The 24,482-nt window shown below is 43.4% G+C and overlaps 2 protein-coding genes across 2 annotated transcripts in view; both read left to right on the forward strand.

Annotated features, from left to right (window-relative positions):
• Window positions 1-6,722, forward strand: part of LOC128231914 (uncharacterized) — a 39,511-nt gene extending 32,789 nt beyond the window's left edge. Inside the window, exon 2 of the mRNA XM_052945162.1 lies at window positions 5,159-6,722. Within this exon, the coding sequence (XP_052801122.1) occupies window positions 5,159-6,207 (1,049 nt within the window). The 3' untranslated portion in view covers window positions 6,208-6,722. The remainder of the gene's footprint in view (window positions 1-5,158) is intronic.
• Window positions 6,723-18,487: 11,765 nt separating this feature from the next.
• Window positions 18,488-20,581, forward strand: LOC128230694 (uncharacterized). The gene is made up of 2 exons (XM_052943137.1): window positions 18,488-18,882; window positions 19,843-20,581. The coding sequence occupies exons 1-2, from the start codon at window positions 18,488-18,490 to the stop codon at window positions 20,579-20,581; spliced, it is 1,134 nt and encodes a 377-aa protein (XP_052799097.1).
• Window positions 20,582-24,482: the final 3,901 nt, after the last annotated feature.

Consider the following 24,482-nt stretch of genomic DNA (forward strand, 5'->3'; position numbering starts at 1 on the left):
GAGCTACGGGTAGGTGTACGTTAGGAGCTACTTGTTCGGGTAGGTGTGCGTTGGGAGCTACTTGTTCGTGTAGGTGTACGTTGGGAGCTACTTGTTCGGGTAGGTGTACGTTAGGAGCTACTTGTTCGGGTACGTGTACGTTGTTGTACGGGTCGGTGTACGTTGCTGTACGGGTAGATGTACGTTGTTATTCGGGTAGGTGTACGTTGTTGTATGGGTACGTGTACGTTGGGAGCTACGGGTAGGTGTACGTTAGGAGCTACTTGTTCGGGTAGGTGTGCGTTGGGAGCTACTTGTTCGTGTAGGTGTACGTTGGTAGCTACTTGTTCGGGTAGGTGTACGTTAGGAGCTACTTGTTCGGGTACGTGTACGTTGTTGTATGGGTACGTATACGTTGGGAGCTACTTGTTCGGGTAGATGTACGTTAGGAGCTACTTGTTCGGGTAGGTGTACATTAGCAGTTACTTGTTCGGGTAGGTGTTCGTTAGGAGCTATTTGTTCGGGTACGTGTACGTTAGGAGCTACTTGTTCGGGTAGGTGTACGTTGGAGGCTACTTGTTCGGGTAGGTGTACGTTGTTGTATGGGTACGTGTACGTTGGGAGCTACTTGTTCGGGTAGGTGTACGTGAGGGGCTACTTGTTCGGGTACGTGTACGTTGTTGTATGGGTACGTATACGTTGGGAGCTACTTGTTCGGGTAGATGTGCGTTAGGAGCTACTTGTTCGGGTAGGTGTACGTAAGCAGTTACTTGTTCGGGTAGGTGTACGCTAGGAGCTACTTGTTCGGGTACGGGTACGTTAGGAGCTACTTGTTCGGGTAGGTGTTCGTTGGGAGCTACTTGTTCGGGTAGGTGTACGTTGGAGGCTACTTGTTCGGGTAGGTGTACGTTGTTGTATGGGTACGTGTACGTTGGGAGCTACTTGTTCGGGTAGGTGTTCGTTGGTAGCTACTTGTTCGGGTAGGTGTACGTTGGGAGCTACTTGTTCGGGTATGTGTACGTTAGGAGCTACTTGTTCGGGTACGTGTACGTTGTTGTATGGGTACGTGTACGTTGGGAGCTACTTGTTCGGGTAGATGTACGTTAGGAGCTACTTGTTCGGGTAGGTGTACGTTAGGAGCTATTTGTTCGGGGATGTTTACGTTGTTGTATGGGTACGTGTACGTTGGGAGCTACTTGTTCGGGTAGGTGTACGTTGGAGGCTACTTGTTCGGGTAGGTGTACGTTGTTGTATGGGTACGTGTACGTTGGGAGCTACTTGTTCGGGTAGGTGTTCGTTGGGAGCTACTTGTTCGGGTAGGTGTACGTTGGGAGCTACTTGTTCGGGTATGTGTACGTTAGGAGCTACTTGTTCGGGTACGTGTACGTTGTTGTATGGGTACGTGTACGTTGGGAGCTACTTGTTCGGGTAGATGTACGTTAGGAGCTACTTGTTCGGGTAGGTGTACGTTAGGAGCTATTTGTTCGGGGATGTTTACGTTGTTGTATGGGTACGTGTACGTTGGGAGCTACTTGTTCGGGTAGGTGTACGTTGAAGCTACTTGTTCGGGTAGGTGTACGTTGGAGGCTACTTGTTCGGGTAGGTGTACGTTGGGAGCTACTTGTTCGGGTATGTGTACGTTAGGAGCTACTTGTTCGGGTACGTGTACGTTGTTGTATGGGTACGTGTACGTTGGGAGCTACTTGTTCGGGTAGATGTACGTTAGGAGCTACTTGTTCGGGTACGTGTACGTTAGGAGCTACTTGTTCGGATAGGTGTTCGTTAAGAGCTACTTGTTCGGGTAGGTGTACGTTGTTGTATGGGTACGTGTACGTTGGGAGCTACTTGTTCGGGTAGGTGTACGTTGAAGCTACTTGTTCGGGTAGGTGTACGTTGAAGCTACTTGTTCGGGTAGGTGTACGTTGAAGCTTCTTGTTCGGGTAGGTGTACGTTAGGAGCTACTTGTTCGGATAGGTGTTCGTTAAGAGCTACTTGTTCGGGTACGTGTACGTTGTTGTATGGGTACGTGAACGTTGGGAGCTACTTGTTCGGGTAGGTGTACGTTGTTGTATGGGTACGTGTACGTTGAAGCTACTTGTTCGGGTACGTGTACGTTGTTGTATGGGTACGTGTACGTTGAAGCTACTTGTTCGGGTAGGTGTACGTTGAAGCTACTTGTTCGGGTAGGTGTACGTTGGGAGCTACTTGTTCGGGTATGTGTACGTTAGGAGCTACTTGTTCGGGTACGTGTACGTTGTTGTATGGGTACGTGTACGTTAGGAGCTATTTGTTCGGGGATGTTTACGTTGTTGTATGGGTACGTGTACGTTAGGAACTACTTGTTCGGGTAGGTGTACGTTGAAGCTACTTGTTCGGGTAGGTGTACGTTGGAGGCTACTTGTTCGGGTAGGTGTACGTTGGAGGCTACTTGTTCGGGTACGTGTATGTTGTTGTATGGGTAGGTGTACGTTGGGAGCTACTTGTTCGGGTAGGTGTACGTTAGGAGCTACTTGTTCGAGTACGTGTACGTTGAAGCTACTTGCTCGTGTAGGTGTACGTTAGAAGCTACTTGTTTGGGTAGGTGTACATTGGAGGCTACTTGTTCGGGTACGTGTATGTTGTTGTATGGGTACGTGTACGTTGGGAGCTACTTGTTCGGGTAGGTGTACGTGAGAGCTACTTGTTCGGGTATGTGTACGTTAGGAGCTACTTGTTCGGGTAGGTGTACGTTAGGAGCTACTTGTTCGGATAGGTGTACGTTAAGAGCTACTTGTTCGGGTACGTGTACGTTAGGAGCTACTTGTTCGGGTAGGTGTACGTTGGGGCTACTTGTTCGGGTAGGTGTACGTGAGAGCTACTTGTTCGGGTATGTGTACGTTAGGAGCTACTTGTTCGGGTAGGTGTACGTTAGGAGCTACTTGTTCGGGTAGGTGTACGTGAGAGCTACTTGTTCGGGTATGTGTACGTTAGGAGCTACTTGTTCGGGTAGGTGTACGTTAGGAGCTACTTGTTCGGATAGGTGTTCGTTAAGAGCTACTTGTTCGGGTACGTGTACGTTGTTGTATGGGTACGTGAACGTTGGGAGCTACTTGTTCGGGTAGGTGTACGTTGAGAGCTACTTGTTCGGGTATGTGTACGTTAGGAGCTACTTGTTCGGGTAGGTGTACGTTGTTGTATAGGTACGTGAACGTTGGGAGCTACTTGTTCGGGTACGTGTAGGTTAGGAGCTACTTGTTCGGGTACGTGTACGTTGGGAGCTACTTGTTCGGGTAAGTGTACGTTGGGGGCTACTTGTTCGGGTAGGTTTACGTTGGGGGCTACTTGTTCGGGTAGGTGTACGTTGGGGGCTACTTGTTCGGGTAGGTGTACGTTGGGGGCTACTTGTTCGTGTAGGTGTACGTTGGGGGCTACTTGTTCGGGTACGTGTACGTTGGGGCTACTTGTTCGGGTAGGTGTACGTTGGGGGCTACTTGTTCGGGTAGGTGTACGTTGGGGGCTACTTGTTCGGGTAGGTGTACGTTGGGGGCTACTTGTTCGGGTAGGTGTACGTTGGGGGCTACTTGTTCGTGTAGGTGTACGTTGGGGGCTACTTGTTCGGGTACGTGTACGTTGGGGCTACTTGTTCGGGTAGGTGTACGTTGGGGCTACTTGTTCGGGTAGGTGTACGTTGGGGGCTACTTGTTCGGGTAGGTGTACGTTGGGGGCTACTTGTTCGGGTAGGTGTACGTTGGGGGCTACTTGTATGCGTACGTGTACGTTTAGGGCTACTTGTTCGAGTACGTGTACGCTGGGGGCTACTTGTTCGGGTACGTGTACGTTGGGAGCTACTCGTACGCGAAATGACTATACAGCTTATCTGCAACTTTTACGTTTACGTTTAACTACAAGTAGGCGTACTCGTTGATTTGCACTACGTCTCTTATATAGCCACATCACAAAGAAGGAACAAACAAAAGCCATAAAACGCATGTCACAAGCGTTAACATCGCTACAATAATTGAACGAACTCCCACGAGACTGCTTAAGGTGATCTCCTGCGAGAAACGTGTGTATCGCAAATATATTGTCGGTTGCAATTGGAGATGCAATTCAAAAGGCACTGAAACTATCCAGAGAAAAGGATTAAAGTATTTCCTATAAAATTATATTATTCTATCAATCAAATAAAATTCAAATTTAGGTTACGACCACTGCTTTTCCTAATCGTTTGAAAGCATTAGTTTTGCTCTAACTTCTTCAAGGATATGTGCAGTGGCAACGACTATGCAGTTTAATTTGAATGCCATCTTTTTATATATAAAATTTACACACAAAAAAAACAAGCAATTTTAATTCAGAAAAGGTCACTCATTGGACTACACTGGTCGTAAACGTGTTGCCTATATATCTGCCTACCATTACAGTGTCTGCAAAACAATTAGACTTGTATGATATCATTTTTGTCTCCAAACGCTCACGGAAAGCCTTACTTGTTTAAATTGTTGAAATTCTTCTAAATAATTTTTCATGAATTCGATCTGTAAATTTCTGGATGGTATAATTTAATGGATAATTCAATAATATGATAAATGATGTTATATAAAACATATATTGAACATTTGGAATATTGAATAATGCAACGTCTACATTACTAAGTAAACTCTAAATACAGATGGTAACTAAACAGTGTGATAAAACATTTAATGAATTGTATTTGATTAACCAAATATTACTTCATCAAAACGAACACACATAAACATGTTTATGCCAGTACTACATGCAACGAGTTATGACGGGAAAAAAAACAAAGACGTAAAATTAGACAATGTGACTATACAATAGTAAGAATTAAGCAACATGCTTATTTTTATGCTTTCCGGTGGTTTATAGAGATTTATCAGTGAAATAAAATACATGATGTTATTGAAATTACTTTGCTTAAAATGTAAAATATAAACTGTAAAATATAGTCTAATGTTTCATTATTTTTTTTTCATAAAAAGTAAAACTGCTTTAAGGTAGAGCTCAATTAACTGTGAAAACAAACATCTGAAAATGAATCTTTTGTAATAAAATATCAGTAAAATATATGTTGTTAACTGAATTAATCAATAAAGCATTCCACGAATATACTTTTGCCGTATTCATGAATATCAAGCGATTAAGGTCGTTATAAGTTCATGGGCTTGTATACTTTCAGGCGTTGTCGGTTTAGAAACGGTCCCCAACAGTGTCGACAATATAGCCGATACCACTAACCTGCATACAGACATTGTAAAACGAGCCAACACAGCGTTCAAACGGCTACCAGGATGGGGGGTTTACTATGGCAAAAGGTCCTTTGAAGCTCCGCAATCGGCACAGAGCGACAATGACAACGTTAACGAACAAATACGCGAAAACGGTGAACTTGACTTAGAAATTGTCAAACAGGAAAACGGCATTAGTGATGTAGATAAAAACGACAACGGCCGTTTTGAAAAGTTCTTAAATGAATGGAAATTCTTGGATGCGCCTACAAAACGTGCAAATTTGAAGCGTCTCCAAACTTGGATGTCTACTTATGGGAAGAGATCCCTCCTTCTTAATAAATCAAACGGATACAGTTCAACCGATTCTGTGTCCAGTACAGAGAATGACGAAAGCTATAACTGGAAACAAGCATACTCTTCTTTTGACTTTGATAACAAATATGACAAACGTTCCCAAAGCTTGGCAACGAGTGATAAACGCGACCCCAAATGGTCTGCCATCTACGGGAAACGAATGCCAGGGTGGGGAGCGACCTATGGGAAAAGAGTGCCAGGTTGGGGTGCAACATACGGAAAAAGAATGCCCGGATGGGGGGTGACCTACGGAAAGCGAGCAAGCGGGTGGGATTTTACACAAGATAAACTTGTTCCAGGATGGAGCGCAACGGTTGATAAACGTGTTCCAGGATGGGGCGCTACGTACGGTAAACGTGATGCTGAAATCCTCCAAGAGGTAGACAAACGTGCTCCAATGTGGAGCGCTACTTACGGCAAGAGAGCCCCAGGCTGGTACGCAATGTACGGAAAGCGATCTAACGCGTGGAATGCCTTCTACGGAAAACGGGTCCCCGGCTGGGGAGCCACTTATGGAAAACGTGTTGTTGAAAGTGACTCAGATAATACATATAATCATCAGGAGACCCAGCTTAATGAAGAAGTTCTAAGAAAATCTGAGGGGAAAAGAACACAAGCTTGGCAAGCTTTTTATGGCAGATAAAAGCAAACATTATCTTACAATACACGTAAGATAAAATCCTTAGTAAGCAACATAGGTGGAATAACAAAGCTATTTATGTAAAAAAAAGTTATACGGATTTTTTTTTGTCAGATTAAGACAAGCCATATAAAATATATATTCTGTTGTTGGAGTAACATTTCCATTAAATAACTGAAATCTGAAGTCACTAAATAGTCTAGATTAATGTTGATAATGCAGAATGCATTCTGAGCACTTTGATATCGCTTTATGAAAGCAACGAGAATCTCTGTAACACCATTTGCAGTTAGTTTGAAATAACAAATTGAAGAAATCTAAATAACTATGATAACGGATCAGATTAATTTTGTGATATTTCATAAGTGGTACCATGAGGAGAAGATGCTGCTGGCCTTCAGTTCATGCGGGCTGTGATAGAATGGTACTTGAAATCCAACAATGCAATCTTATAATTATTGAAAAACATTCCATTTTTGAATGTTATAACAGGTTAGAAATAAAGTGTTTAAACCGACTGTATTAATTGTGTGTGAATACTTAAAATAAGATACTAGTACATACAGAAAAACGAAAGACCTGTTTTAGTAAATATTTGTATAGCATGTCAAGTTTCTTAAAAGTTAATACACCTACAACCCGAGCAATGTAATACTAAGTAACCGCTCCCAAAACCTGAGTTATGTAGTGGAAACTGCACACACAACCCCGAGTTATCTAGTAGTGAGTGCACACACAAACCAAGTGCTGTCAAAGTTACCGCACCAACACCCCGAGCAATGTCATAGTTAGTGCACTCACAAGCAGAGCAATGTAATAGTTACTGTACCCAAACCCCGAACAATGTAATAGTTACTGTACTCACAAGCAGAGCAATGTAATAGTTACTGTACCCACACACCGAGCAATGTAATAGTTACTGTACCCACACACCGAGCAATGTAATAGTTACTGTACCCACACACCGAGCAATGTAATAGTTACTGCACCCACAAAACGAGCAATGATATAGTTACTGCACCTACAAAACAAGCAATGTAATAGTTACTGTACCCACACACCGAGCAATGTAATAGTAAATGTACTCACAACAGAGCAATGTAATAGTTACTGTACCCACACACCGAGCAATGTCATAGTTACTGTACCGACATACCGAGAAATGTCATAGTAACTGTACCCACAAACCGAGAAATGTCATAGTAACTGTACCGACATACCGAGAAATGTCATAGTAACTGTACCCACACACCGAGCAATGTCACAGTTACTGTACCCACACAACGAGCAATGTCATAGTTACTGTACCCACACACCGAGCAATGTCATAGTTACTGTACCCACACACCGAGCAATGTCATAGTAACTGTACCCACACACCGAGCAATGTAATAGTAACTGTACCCACACACCGAGCAATGTAATAGTTACTGCACCCACACACCGAGCAATGTCATAGTTACTGTACCCACACACCGAGCAATGTCATAGTAACTGTACCCACACACCGAGCAATGTCATAGTAACTGTACCGACATACCGAGAAATGTCATAGTAACTGTACCCACATACCGAGAAATGTCATAGCTACTGCACCCACACACCGAGCAATGTCATAGTAACTGTACCCACACACCGAGCAATGTCATAGGTACTGCACGCACAAGCAGAAAAATGTAATAGTTACTGAACCCACACCCGAGCAATGTCATAGTTACTGCACCCACACACCGAGCAATGACATTGGTACTGCACTCACAACCCGAGAAATGTAATAGTTACTGCATCAACAACCCGAGCAATGTAATAGACACCGTACCAACAACCCGAGCTATGTAATAGTCTCTGCATCAACAACCCGAGCAATGTAATAGACACAATACCAACAACCCGAGCAATGTAAAAGACACTGTACCAACAACCCGAGCAATGTAATAGATACCGTACCAACAACCCGAGCAATGTAAATGACACTGTACCAACAACCCGAGCAATGTAAAAGACACTGTACCAACAACCCGAGCAATGTAAAAGACACTGTACCAACAACCCGAGCAATGTAATAGATACCGTACCAACAACCCGAGCAATGTAAAAGACACCGTACCAACAACCCGAGCTATGTAATAGACACCGTACCAACAACCCGAGCAATGTAATAGACACCGTACCAACAACCCGAGCAATATAAAACCCGTACCAACAACCCGAGCAATGTAAAAGACACCGTACCAACAACCCGAGTAATGTAATAGACACTGTACCAACAACCCGAGCAATGTAAAAGACACCGTACCAACAACCCGAGCAATGTAATAGACACCGAACCAACAACCCGAGCAATGTAAAAGACACCGTACCAACAACCCGAGCAATGTAATATACACCGTACAAACAACGCGAGCAATGTAAAAGACACTGTACTAACAACCCGAGCAATGTAAAAGACACTGTACCAACAACCCGAGCAATGTAAAAGACACTGCACCAACAACCCGAGCAATGTTATAGTTACTGCACCCAAACCCGAGCAATGTAATAGACACTGTACCAACAACCCGAGCAAATTAATAGTTACTGCACCCACAACCCCAGCAATGTAATAGACACTGTACCAACAACACGAGCAATGTAATAGACACAGTACCAACGAACCGAGAAATGTAATAGTTACTGCACCCACAACCCCAGCAATGTAATAGACACTGTACTAACAACCCGAGCAATGTAAAAGACACTGTACCAACAACCCGAGCAATGTAACAGACACCGTACCAACAACCCGAACAATGTAATAGACGCCGTATTAACAACCCGAGCTATGTAAAAGACACTGTACCAACAACCCGAGCAATGTAAAAGACACCGTACCAACAACCCGAGCAATGTAAAAGACACTGTACCAACAACCCGAGCAATGTAAAAGACACCGTACCAACAACCCGAGCAATGTAAAAGACACTGTACTAACAACCCGAGCAATGTAAAAGACACTGTACCAACAACCCGAGCAATGTAAAAGACACTGCACCAACAACCCGAGCAATGTAATAGTTACTGCACCCAAACCCGAGCAATGTAATAGACACTGTACCAACAACCCGAGCAAATTAATAGTTACTGCACCCACAACCCCAGCAATGTAATAGACACTGTACCAACAACACGAGCAATGTAATAGACACAGTACCAACGAACCGAGAAATGTAATAGTTACTGCACCCACAACAAGATCAATATCACAGTTATTCCACAACCAGAGCAATGTCATAGTTACTGCACCCACAACCAGAACAATGACATAATTACTGCACCCACAGCCCGAGCGATGTACTAGTTCCTGTACCCACAACCCGAGCTATGTAATAGTTGCTGTACCTACAACCCGAGCAATGTAATAGTTTCTGTACCCACAACCCGAGCTATGTAATAGTTGCTGTACCCACAACCCGAGCTATGTAATAGTTGCTGTACCCACAACCCGAGCTATGTAATAGTTCCTGTACCCACAACCCGAGCTATGTAATAGTTGCTGTACCCACAACCCGAGCAATGTAATAGTTTCTGTACCCACAACCAGAGAGTCGTTATAGTTACTGTACCCACAACCCAAGCAATGTATTAGTTCCTTAACCCACAACTCGAGCAATGTAATAGTTACTGCACTTACAACCCGAGTAATGTAATAGTTTCTGTACCTACAACCCGATCAATGTAATAGTTACTACAACCACTACACGATCAATATAATGGTTACTGCACTCGCAATCAGAGCATTGTAATAGTAACTGCACCCAAAACCCGAGCAGTGTTATAGTTACTGCACCCACAACCCAGGCAGAGTAATAGTAACTGCACTCACAATCAGAGCAGTGTAATAGCTACTGCACACACAACCCGAGCAATGTTAAATTTACTGATCCCAAAAGCCGATTAATAACATTGTTACTACACCCACAACCCAAGGAATGGAATAGTTACTGCACTCACAACCAGAGCAATGTAATAGTTACTGTACCCACAAACCGAGCAGTGTATTGGTGACTGCAACCACAACCCGATTGTTGTCATAGTTACCGAACCCACAACCCATGTGATGTAAAATTACTGCACCCATACCCCGAGCAATGCCATAATAACTGCAACCACAAGCCGAGCAATGTAAAAGTTGCTGCACCCACAACCCGAGTGATATCATAGTTGCTGCACCCACAACCCGACAGTTGTCATAGTTAATGCAACCACAACCCGAGTGATGTCATAGCTACTGCACCCACAACCTGAGTGATGCAATAGTTTCTGCATATATAACCACGGCAAAGTAATACTTACACCCCCAGCCCGAGCAATGCCATTGTTATTGCATCCACTACCCTAGTGTTGTCACAGTTACTGCACCCACAACCCTAGTGTTGCCATAGTTACTGCACCCACTACCTTAGTAATGTCATAGTAACTACATCCACAATCTTATTGTTGTCATAGTAACTGCACCCACAATCCCAGTGTTGTCATAGCTACTGCACACACAACCCTAGTGTTGTCATAGTTACTGCCCCCACAACCCTAGTGTTGTCATAGCTACTGCATCCACACACCTAGTGTTGTCATAGTTACTGCTAACCACAACCCTAGTGTTGTCATAGCTACTGCACCCACAACCCTTGTGTTGTCATAGTTACTGCACCCACAACCCTAGTGTTGTCATACTGACTGCACCCACAAACCTAGTGTTGTCATAGTTACTGTACACACAACCCGACCAATGTCATAGTTACTGCGCACACTTCCAGAGCAATGTTATATTTACTGCACCATAAACCCGAGCAATGTAACAATTACTGCGCCCACAAACCGAGCAATGAAATAGTTACTGAGCTCACAACCAGAGCAATGTAAAAGTAATTGTACCTACAATCCGGTGCAATGTAATAATTACTGCGCTCACAAGCCGAGCAATGTAAGTATTTCTGCACCCAAAACCCGAACAATGTAATAATTACCGCGCTCACAACCAGAGCGGTGTAAAAGTTACAACACCCGAAATCCGAGGGATGTAAAAGTTACTAAATCCACAGCACGAGTGTTGATATAGTTACAGCATCCAAAACCCGATCGATGTAATAGTTACTGCACCCACAATCCGATCGATCTAAAATATACTGGACCCACAACACGAGCAATGTAATAGTAACTGCACCAACAACCCGAGAAAAAAAAAGTTACTGAGCCACAAACCCGAGCATGACATAGTGACTGCACCAATAACCCGAGCAATAAAATAGTTACTTAACCAACAACCCGAGCAATGTAATAGTTACTGCACCCACAACCCGAGCAATGTCATAGTTAATGCACCCACAACCCGAGCAATGTCATAGCTAATGCACCCACAAACCGAGCAATGTCATAGTTACTTAACCAACAATTTGAGCAACGAAATACGTACTGCAACAACAACCCGAGCAACGACATTGTTACTGCACCCACAACCCGAGCAATGAAATAGTTAATACACCCACAACTATAGCAATATCATAGTTACTGAACCCACAACCCGATCAATGCCATAGTTACTGCATCCACAACCCAACCAATGTTATAATAACTACACACTAACCCGATGAATGTAATAGTTACTACACCCACAACTATAGCAATGTTACAGTAACTGAATCCACAACCCGAGCAATGTATTAGTTTCTGTACCCACAACACGATCAATGTAATGGTTACTGAACCCACAACCCGAGCAATGTAATAGTTACTGAACCCACAACCCGAGCAATGTAATAGTTTTTGTACCCACAAACCGAGCAATGTAATAGTTTTTGTACCCACAACCCGTTCAATGTTATAGTTACTGAACCCACAACCCGAGCAATGTAATAGTTTTTGTACCCACAAACCGAGCAATGTAATAGTTACTGAACCCACAACCCGAGCAATGTAATAGTTTTTGTACCCACAACCCGTTCAATGTTATAGTTACTGAACCCACAACCCGAGCAAGGTATTAGTTTCTGTACCCACAACACGATCAATGTAATGGTTACTGAACCCACAACCCGAGCAATGTATTAGTTTCTGTACCCACAACACGATCAATGTAATGGTTACTGAACCCACAACCCGAGCAATGTAATAGTTTTTGTACCCACAAACCGAGCAATGTAATAGTTTTTGTACCCACAACCCGTTCAATGTTATAGTTACTGAACCCACAACCCGAGCAATGTAATAGTTTTTGTACCCACAAACCGAGCAATGTAATAGTTACTGAACCCACAACCCGAGCAATGTAATAGTTTTTGTACCCACAACCCGTTCAATGTTATAGTTACTGAACCCACAACCCGAGCAATGTAATAGTTTTTGTACCCACAACCCGTTCAATGTTATAGTTACTGAACCCACAACCCGAGCAATGTATTAGTTTCTGTACCCACAACACGATCAATGTAATGGTTACTGAACCCACAACCCGAGCAATGTAATAGTTTTTGTACCCACAAACCGAGCAATGTAATAATTTTTGTACCCACAACCCGTTCAATGTTATAGTTACTGAACCCACAACCTGAGCAATGTAATAGTTTTTGTACCCATAACCCGAGCAATGTAATAGTTTTTGTACCCACAAACCGAGCAATGTTATAGTTTTTGTACCCACAACCCGTTCAATGTTATAGTTACTGTACCCACAACCCGAGCAATGTAATAGTTACTGTACCCACAACCCGAGCAATGTAATAGTTTTTGTACCCCCAACACGATCAATGTAATGGGTACTGAACCCACAACCCGAGCAATGTAAAAGTTACTGCGCCTACAACACGAGCAATGTAATAGTTACTTCACCCACACCCCGAGCAATGTCATGATTACTGCACCAACAACCCGAGTGATGTAAAAGTTACTGCAAACACAACCCGAGCAATGTAATAGTTACTGCACCAACAACCCGAGTGATGTCGTAGTTACTGCACCCACAGTCGGAGTGATGTAATAGTTACTGCATTCACAACCCGAGCAATGTACTAGTTACTGCACCCACAGTCGGAGTGATGTAATAGTTACTGCACTCATAACCCGAGCAATGTCACAGTTACTGTACCCACAGTCGGAGTGATGTAATAGTTACTGCAAACACAACCCGAGCAATGTAATAGTTACTGCACCAACAACCCGAGCAATGTAATTGTTACTACACCCACAGCCCAACCAATATAATAGTTGCTGCAGCAACAACCCGAGCAATGCCATAGTTACTTCGCCAACAACCCGAGCAATGCCATAGTTACTGCATCCACAACCCGAGCAATGTAACAGTAACTAAACCTCAACCCGATCAATGTTATAGTTAATGCACCCACAACCCAGACAGTGTTATAGTAACTGCATCCACAACCCGAGCAATGACATTGTCACTGCACCCTCAACCCGAGCAATGACAATGTCACTGCACCCTCAACCCGAGCAATGACTTTGTCACTGCACCGTCAACCCGAGCAATGACATTGTCACTGCACCCACAACCCGAGCAATGACATTGTCACTGCACCCTCAACCCGAGCAATGACATTGTCACTGCACCCACAACCCGAGCAATGACATTGTCACTGCACCCTCAACCCGAGCAATGTAATAGTTACTTCACCCACAACAATAGCAATCTCATGGTTACTGAACCCACAATCCGAGCAATGCCATAGTTACTGCATCCACAACCTGAGCAATGTAATAATAACTACACCCAACCCGATGAATGTAATAGTTTTTGCACCCACAACCCGAGCAATGTAATAGTTACTTCACCCACAACCCGAGCAATGTAATAGTTTTTGCACCCACAACCCGAGCAATGTAATAGTTACTGTACCCACAACCCGAGCAATGTAATAGTTTTTGCACCCACAACCCGAGCAATGTAATAGTTACTGTACCCACAACCCGAGCAATGTAATAGTTTTTGCACCCACAACCCGAGCAATGTAATAGTTACTGTACCCACAACCCGAGCAATGTAATGATTACTGCACCCACAACACAAGCAATTATCCAATATTATTTTATGCAACTTGTGTTCCAGCTTACAGGAAACAATAAACCACATGTTCTGGGAATGTCATATCATACAAAACCTGTGGAATGATTTGATACGCTTTCTCCACTCAAAAAATTCAGAATTGAACTTACTCTAAAAATTGTTTTATTAGGAATAAACGTTGAAAGAAATTATAGCTGCATTAACTTCATAGTTATACTTCTAAAATTCTACATTTTCTGTTCAAAAAACAAAAAAACAATTCCTTACTTCCGAAATTTTGAAAAATACTTATATATTCGAATCAATATTGAACGTAAAATAGCTATTATGAAAGATAAATTTAATGTCCATTTGCCAAAATGGGCTTTTCTTTTATAATTATCAGATAAATAATACATTTTTAGAAAGCCAGTTTGTCTCTTCTCCTTTTCTTATTTTTTTAAAAAAAATATGGGTATTTTTCTTTCTTTCTTTATTTTTTTTTTTGCCCAATTTCCCCCCTTTTTATATATCAGAATATTGCAAAACAATTGGTTCTTCATATGAAAGATACTTTTTATATACATGTCAAATGTTTTCTACGTATAGTTGTATGAAGTGCTTTTTGTATATGTTTGAATAAAAAAAAACAGTTTCTGCAAACATAACCCGAGCAAAGTAATAGTTACTGCAGCCAAAATCTGAGTAATGTCAAACTTGTTGCATCCACAACTCGAGCAGTGTAATAGTTACTGGGCCCTAAAACCAAGCAATGTAATAGTAACTACACCCACAACCCGAGCGAAGTAATAGTTATTGTACCCACAACCCGAGCAATGTAATAGATACTACACCCCAAACCGAGCAATATCAAATTTTCTACACCCAAACCCGATCTATGTCATAGTTACTGCACTTACAACCAGAGCAATGTAATAGAAACTGTACCCATAACCTGAGCAAAGTCATAGTTATTGTACCAACAACCCGAGCAATTTAATAAATACAATGTACTACATCCACAACCCGAGCGATGTAATCGTTACTTCACCCACAACCCGAGCAATATCATAGTTATTGCATCCACAACCCGCACAATGTCATAGTTAAATCAACTACCAATTGAGTGTTGTCATAGTTACTGCATCCAGCATTCGAGCCATGTCATAGTTACAACTCCCACAACCCGAGCAATGTAATAGTAACTTAACCACAACCCGAGCGATGTAATAGTTACTGCACCCCAAAAAACAACAACAGTCTTATAGTAACTGTACGAACAAACCCAAGCAATGCCATAGTTAATGTACACACAAGCCGAGCATTGTAATATTTACTGCAAACACAATCCTAGCAATGTCACAGTTACTGCACCTACAACCATAGCAATGTCATAGTTACAGCACCCCCAACCCTAACAAGTCATAAATCCAGCATCCACAACCCGAGTGGTGTCATTGTTAATGTATCCACAACCCAATCAATGTCATACTTACTGCACCCACAACGCGAGCAATATAATAGTTACTGCACACACAACCCGAACAATCTCATAGTAACAACAGCACCAACCCGAGTGTTGTCATAGTTACTATATCCACAACTCGAGTAATGTCATATTTACCACACCCACAACCCGAGCAATGTAATAGTTGGTACACCACAACACGAGCGATGTAATAGTTAATGCACCCAAAACCCGAGCAATGTTATAGATACTGTACCCACAACCCGAGCAATGTCATAATTACCGCACCAAGAACCCGAGAAGTGGCATAATCACTATACCCCAACCCGTGCAATGGCTTAGTTACTGTACCCACAACCCGCGCAATAAAGCAGTTAACGCATCAACAACCCGACCAATGTCATAGTTATTGCGCCCACAACCTGAGCAATGTAATATTTACAGCACCCACAACCCGAGCAATATAATAGTTACTGCAACCATAACCCGAATGATGTCAAAGTTACTGAACACATAACCCGAGTAATGTAATAGTAACTGCAACCAAAACGCAAGGAATGTCATAGTTACTGCACCCACAACCCGAGCAATGTAACAGTTACTGCACCCCAATGCGAGCAATGCCAAAGTTACTGTACCCAAAACCCGATCAATAAAATAGTTACTGCATCAACAACACGAGCAATGTCATAGTTACTGCGCACACTACCAGACCAATGTTATATTTGATGCACCATAAACCTGAGCTATGCATTTGTAAATGTACCCACAAACCGAGCAATGAAATGAAAATGCAACCAGAACCAGAGCGATGTCATAAGCACTGCTTCCTCAACCCGATCAATGTAATAGTTTCTGCACCCCAACCCGAGCAATTTAATAGTAACTGCACCCATAGCACGAGCTATGTGTCAGTTGCTGTACCGATAACCCAAGCAATGAAATAGTTACTGCACCTACAACCCGAGTAATTTAATAGTTTCTGCACCCAAAACACGAACAATGTAACAGTTACTGCTCCCACAACACGAGCAATGTAATAGTTACTGCATTCACAACTAGAGCAATGAAATAGTTATTGCGCCCACAAACAAAGCAATTTAATAGTTACTGCATTCACAACTAGAGCAATGAAATAGTTACTGCGCCCACAAACAAAGCAATGTAATAGTTACTGCATTCACAACTAGAGCAATGAAATAGCTACTGCGCCCACAAACAAAGCAATGTAATAGTTACTGTACCCACAATCCGAGCAATGAAATAGTTACTGCGCCCACAAACCGAGCAATGTAATAGTTACTGTATTCACAACTAGAGCAATGAAATAGTTACTGCGCCCACAAACAAAGCAATGTAATAGTTACTGTACCCACACCCCGAGCAATGAAATAGTTACTGCGCCCACAAACAGAGCAATGTAATAGTTACTGCATTCACAACTAGAGCAATGAAATAGTTACTGCGCCCACAAACAAAGCAATGTAATAGTTACTGCATTCACAACTAGAGCAATGAAATAGTTACTGCGCCCACAAACAAAGCAATGAATTAGTTACTGCGCTCACAACCAGAGCAATGAATTAGTTACTGCACCCACAAACCGAGCAATGAAATAGTTACTGCGCCCACAAACCGAGCAAATAAATAGTTACTGCACCCACAAACCGAGCAATGAAATAGTAACTGTACTCACAACTAGAGCAATGAAATAGTTACTGCACCCACAACCCGAGCAATGAAATAGTTACTGCACCCACAAACCGAGCAATGAAATAGTAACTGCGCCCACAAACCGAGCAATGAAATAGTTACTGCACCCACAACCCGAGCAATGAAATAGTTACTGCACCCACAAACCGAGCAATGAAATAGTTACTGCGCCCACAAACAAAGCAATGTAATAGTTACTGCATTCACAACTAGAGCAATGAAATAGTTACTGCGCCCACAAGCAAAGCAATGAATTAGTCACTGCGCTCACAACCAGAGCAATGAATTAGTTACTGCGCCCACAAACCGAGCAATGAAATAGTTACTGCGCCCACAAACCGAGCAATGAAATAGTTACTGCACCCACAAAATCGAGCAATGAAATAGTAACTGTACTCACAACTAGAGCAATGAAATAGTTACTCCACCCACAACCCGAGCAATGAAATAGTTACTACGCCCACAAACCGAGCAATGAAATAGTTACTGCACCCGCAAACCGAGCAATGAAATAGTTACTGCGCCCACAAACCGAGCAATGAAATAGTTACTGCGCTCACAAACCGAGCAATGAAATAGTTACTGCGCCCACAATCCGAGCAATGAAATAGTTACTGCACCCTCAACCCGAGCAATGTAATAATTTACGCGCTCACAACCACAGCGATGCAAAATTTATTGCACCCGCAATTCGAGCGATGTAAAAGTTACTGAATCCACAGCCCGAGTGTTGATATAATTTCTATCACAGCAATTTCATGATAACTGCATTCTCAACCCGAGCAATGCCATAGTTACTGCATCCACATTCCGAGCGATTTAAAAGTTACTGCACTCACAAACCGAGCAATGTCATAGATATGGGACCCACAATACGAGCGATGTAATAGTAACTGCACCAACAACCCGAGCAAAGCCTCAGTTTATACACCCACACCCCGAGCAATGCCATATTTACTACACCCACAACCCGAGCAATGCCACAGTAACTACACTCAAAACCCGAGCAATGCCACAGTCACTACACCCACAACCCGAGCAACGTCATAGTTACTACACCCACAACCCGAGCAATGCAACAGTCACTAAACCCACAACCCAAGCAATGCCACAGTCACTACACCCACAACCCAAGCAATGCCACAGTCACTACACCCACAACCCGAGCAATGTCACAGTCACTACAACCACAACCCGAGCAATGCCATAGTAACTACACCCACAACCCGAGCAATGCAACAGTCACTACACCCACAAACCCAGAAATGCCTCAGTTACTACACCCACAACCCGAGCAATGCCACAGTCACTACACCCACAACCCGAGCAATGTCAGAGTTACTACACCCACAACCACCCGAGCAATGCCAAAGTTACTACACCAACAACTCGAGAAATGCCACAGTTACTACACCCACAGCCCGAAAATTGCCACAGTCACTATATCACAACCCGAGCAATGTCCCAGGTACTACACCCACAACCCGGGAAATGCAACAGTTACTACACCCACAACCCGAGCAATGCCAAATATACTACACTCACAACCCGAGCAATGTCATAGTCACTACACCTAAACCCCGAGCAATGCCAAAGTCACTACACCGACAACCCAAGCAATGCCACAGTCACTAGACTCACAACCCGAGCAAAGTCATAGTCACTACACCCACAACCCGAGCAATGCCACAGTCACTACACCCACAACCCGAGAAATGCAACAGTTACTACACCCACAACCCGAGCAATGCCAAATATACTACACTCACAACCCGAGCAATGTCATAGTCACTACACCCACAACCCGAGCAATGCCACAGTCACTACACCCACAACCCGAGCAATGCCACAGTCACTAGACTCACAACCCGAGCAAAGTCATAGTTACTACACCCAAAACCCGAGAAATGCAACAGTTGATACACCCACAACCCGAGCAATGCCACAGTCACTTCACCCACAACCCTAGCAATGCCATAGTCACTACACCCACTATCCGAGCAATGCAACAGTTACTACACCCACAACCCGATTAATGTCACAGTCATTACACCCACAACCCGAACCATGTCACAGTCACTACACCCACAACCCGAGCAATGTCACAGTTACAACCCCCACAACCCGAGCAATGTCATAGCCACTACACCCACAACCCGATCAAAGCCGTAGTCACAACACCCACAACCCGAGCAATGTCATAGCCACTACACCCAAAACCCGAGCAATGTCACAATTACAACACCCACAACCCCAGCAATGCCACAGTCACTACACCCATAACCCGAGCAATGCCACAGTCACTACACCCACAACCCGAGCAATGCCAGATTTACTACATTCACAACCCGAGCAATGTCATAGTCATTACACCCACAACCCGAGCAATGCAACAGTAACTACACCCACAACCCGACCAATGCCACAGTCACTACACTCACAACCCGAGCAATGCAAAAGTCACTACACCCACAACCCGAGCAGTGCCACAGACTCTACACCCACAACCCGAGCAATGTCACAGTCACTACACCAACAACCCAAGCAATGCCATAGTCACTACACCCACAACCCCAGCAATGCCACAGTCACTACACCCACAACCCGAGCAATGCCATAGTCACAACACCCACAACCCGAGCAATGTCACAGTCACTACACCCACAACCCGAGCAATGCCACAGTCACTACACCCACAACCCGAGCAATGCCACAGTCACTACACCCACAACCCAAGCAATGTCAGAGTTACTACACCCACAACCACCCGAGCAATGCCACAGTTACTACACCAACAACCCGAGCAATGCCGCAGTCACTACACCCACAACCCGAGCAATGCAATAGTCACAATACCCACAACCCGAGCAATGTCACAGTCACTACACCCACAACCCGAGCAATGTCACAGTCACTACACCCACAACCCCAGCAATGTCATAGTCACTACACCCACAACCCGAGCAATGGCACAGTCACTACACACACAACCCGAGCAATGTCATAGTCACTACACCCACAACCCGAGCAATGCCACAGTCACTATACCCACAACCCGAGCAATGCCACAGTCATTACACCCTAAACCCGAGCAATGTCACCGTCACTACACCCACTACCCTAGCAATGTCATAGTTACTGAACCCACAACCCGAGCAATGTTATAGTTACTGCACCCCATGTTCGAGCAATGTCATAGTTACTGACCGACAACCCGAGCAATGTCATAGCTATTGCACCCACAAGCCGAGCAATGACATAGTTTCTGCACCTACAACCCGAGTAATGTCGTAGTTCCTGCACCCACCTCCCGAGCAATGTCATAGTAACGGCACCTACAACCCGAGCAATGTTCCGCACCCACAAGCCGAGCAATGGCATAGTGACTGCATCCCCAACTCGAGCAATGTAATAGTTACTGCACCCACAACCCGAGCAATGTCATAGTTAATGCAACCACAACTTGAGCAATGTTATAATTACTGCACCCACAAATCGAGCAATGTCATAGTTACTGAACCCACAATTTGAACAAGGTAATAGTTACTGTATCCACAACCCGAGAAATGTAAAAGTTACTGCACCCACAACCCGAGCAACGTCAAAGTTACTGCACCCACAAACCGATCAATGCCATAGTTACTGTACCCCTCAACCCAAGCAATTTAATAGTTACTGCACTCACAACCCCAGGAATGTTATTGCAACTGCATCCACAACCCGAGCAGTGTAATAGTTTATGCACACCGAACCCGAGCAGCGTCATAGTTACTGCAACCTCAACCACAGCAATGTAATAGTTACTGCACTCACAACCCAAGCAATGTAAAAGTTACTGCACACACAACCCGAGCAATGTTTTAGTTACTGCACACCAACCCGAGTAAAGTCATAGTAACTGCACCCACAACCCGAACAGTTTCGTAGTAACTGAACCCACAACCCGAACTGTTTCATAGTAACTGCACCCATAACCCGAACAGTTTCATAGTTGCTACACTCCTACCCACAAACCAAGCGATAACATTGTTACTTAACCCCCAACACGAGCACTGTAATAGTTATTGCTCCCACAACCCGAGCAATGCAATAGTTACTGCACCAAAAACCCGAGAAAGGTAATAGTTACTGCATCCACAACCCGAGCAATGCAATAGTTACTGCACCAAAAACCCGAGCAATGTAATAGTTACTGCCCCTACAACCCGAACAATGTAATACTAGTAGTTACTGCCCCCCAACCCTAGCTTAGTAATAGTTACTACAACCCCAACCAAAGTAATGTCATAGTTACTGTACCCACAACCCGAGCAACGTCATAGATACTACACCCACAACACGAGCAATGTAATAGTTACTGTGCCCACAACCATATCAACTTCATTGTTACTGCACCCAATGCCCGAGTTATGTTATAGTTACTGAAACCACATATGGAGTTATGTATTAGTCACTGCACCCACAGCTCGTGTTATTCAATAGTTACAGCAACCATAGCTCGTGTTATTTAATAGTTACTGCAACCACAGCTCGAGTTATTCAATAGTTACTGCAACAACAGCTCGAGTTATTTAATAGTTACAGAAACCACAGATTGAGTTATGTAATAGTCACTGCAACCACAGCTCTTGTTATTCAATAGTTACAGCAACCACAGCTCGAGTTATTTAATAGTTACAACAACCACAGCTCTCGAGTATGTAATAGTTACTGCACCCCAGCCCGAGTTAATCAATAGTTACTGCAACCACAGCTCGAGGTATGTAAAAGTCACTGCACACCTAGCTCGAGCAATGTAATAGTAACTGCAACCACAGCTCGAGCAATGTAATAGTTACTGCAACCACAGCTCGTGTTATGTAATAGGCACTGCATCCCCAGCTCGAGCAATGAAATAGTTACTGCAACCACAGCTCGTGTGATGTAGTAGTTACTGCAACCACAGCTCGTGTTATGTAATAGGCACTGCACCCCCAGCTCGAGTTATGTAATAGTTACTGCAACCACAGCTCGAGCAATGTAATAGTTACTGCAACCACAGCTCGTGTTATGTAATAGGCACTGCATCCCCAGCTCGAGCAATGAAATAGTTACTGCAACCACAGCTCGTGTGATGTAGTAGTTACTGCAACCACAGCTCGTGTTATGTAATAGGCACTGCACCCCCAGCTCGAGTTATGTAATAGTTACTGCAACCACAGCTCGAGCAATGTAATAGTTACTGCACCCACAGCCCGTGGTATATAATAGTTACTGCAACCACAGCTCGTGTTATGTAATAGTCACTGCAACCACAGCTCGTGTTATGTAATAGTAACTGCAACCACAGCTCGTGTTATGTAATATTCACTGCAACCACAGCCCGTGGTATATAATTGTTACTGCAACCACAGCTTGTGTTATGAAATTGTCACTGCAACCACAGCTCGAGTTATCTAATAGTTACTGCAACCACAGCTCGTGTTATGTAATAGTAACTGCAACCACAGCTCGTGTTATGTAATAGTAACTGCAACCACAGCTCGTGTTATGTAATAGTAACTGCAACCACAGCTCGTGTTATGTAATAGTAACTGCAACCCGTGTTATGAAATTGTCACTGCAACCACAGCTCGCGTTATCTAATAGTTACTGCAACCACAGCTCGAGTTATGTAATAGTTACTTCACCCACAGCCCGAGTTATGGTACTGTTTCTGCACCCACAATTCTGAGTTATTTAATAGTTACTGCACCCACATCTCGATTTATGTAAATGCACCAAAAACCCGAGGTATGTAATAGTTTCTGCAACCACAACCCGTATTCTGCAATAGCTTTTGCACCAACAACCTGAGTTGTGTTTGTGGGTCAAAAACAATTACTTTTGTCAATGCATATTTGAGCAGAACAGTTCAGCGGTGTGTCTTATTTGACTAATGTGTCTTATTTTACAGTTCATATGTCATGACAAGAAAATCGGTGTCAACGTTACCAATGTCGGGAGAAAGAACGGTAACACAGACTTCGAACAGTTGGTATATGCCGTTCCCCAAATACACATTTATCTTCTTTAGTAGATATTGGAGCTCAAAGCAATACTGTTCTGACTATCATTTATTTTCAGGTGCTATTGCCATGTTTTATTGAACTCTTGAGATATTTTGCATATTTCCTTTTCCTGTCTTGTTATAGACGATACTAAAACAGAGAATAATGCCACTCGTAACCAATATCGCTGGCCATTTGACGGGACAAATTATAGAATCTGCGGTTAACGACAAGGTTTGAATTATTTATAGCGTACGGAACATAAATGGCATTGTTTCGCATTACTAACTAAAGTAAGCAGATGTTTTGCCCAACTAGTTTTACATCCGCTGTCTTTTTGTTAAATAACAATTCACAAACATTTAAGTTTAATTTAATGAATTGCTACTTTCGCACATTTCACTGGATTTTCCGTGGTATTTTTTATTTATAAACAATTATCTCGTTGACAAAATGGCTGAAAATACTGACGGAAATCGTATATTAATGATGAAACTAAGATGATAAATTCAACCCAATGTATTTTTATTTTGGCTTAGTTATTTGGGCTGCTGACAAACCTGGCAAAAGTATTGAAAAGAGCGATCGTTTGTGTTCCGCAACTCCAAATTGCTTAGTAAGACAATGAAGAAATCCAACTGCATTTTATCTGATATGGAACATATTTATGGTATGAATGATCAGCGTCTTTATGCACCAGTCAATTGTAATCACGCTCTAGCGGGTATACCGGGGATAGCGGGGGAAATGGGTCGTGTTTTAAGGAATGGCGTTAGGGCCATCGCCTGTGAATGTGTTGATCTGAAACGCGATACTCTGTAGTACGATGATGAAAACGCGAAATCACGAAACTATCGCGTTTCAGATCAACACATTCACAGGCGATGACCCTAACGGCATTCCGTAGTTTTTTTTACCTTCCATGTGCCCCCCACAGTGCCGAGTGACTGTGGTGGTTTTGTTTTCGCGACGAAAAGAGCGGGGAATGGGCCTAGCCTAGGATGCCCCTGGGGTCCGGGGGCTTTTGGCAGGGATTTTA

Source organism: Mya arenaria, chromosome 4 (genome assembly GCF_026914265.1).
Source record: "Mya arenaria isolate MELC-2E11 chromosome 4, ASM2691426v1".
NCBI classification, from domain to species: domain Eukaryota; kingdom Metazoa; phylum Mollusca; class Bivalvia; order Myida; family Myidae; genus Mya; species Mya arenaria.

Excerpts from the sequence above, each read along its gene's own strand:
- LOC128230694 (XM_052943137.1), top strand. The coding sequence starts at position 18,488 with ATGCAACAGTCACTAAACCCACAACCCAAGCAATGCCACAGTCACTAC. Across the intron at positions 18,883-19,842 it reads CAACCCGAGCAATGTCCCAG|TCACTACACTCACAACCCGA; the intron begins GTACTACACCCA and ends CCAATGCCACAG.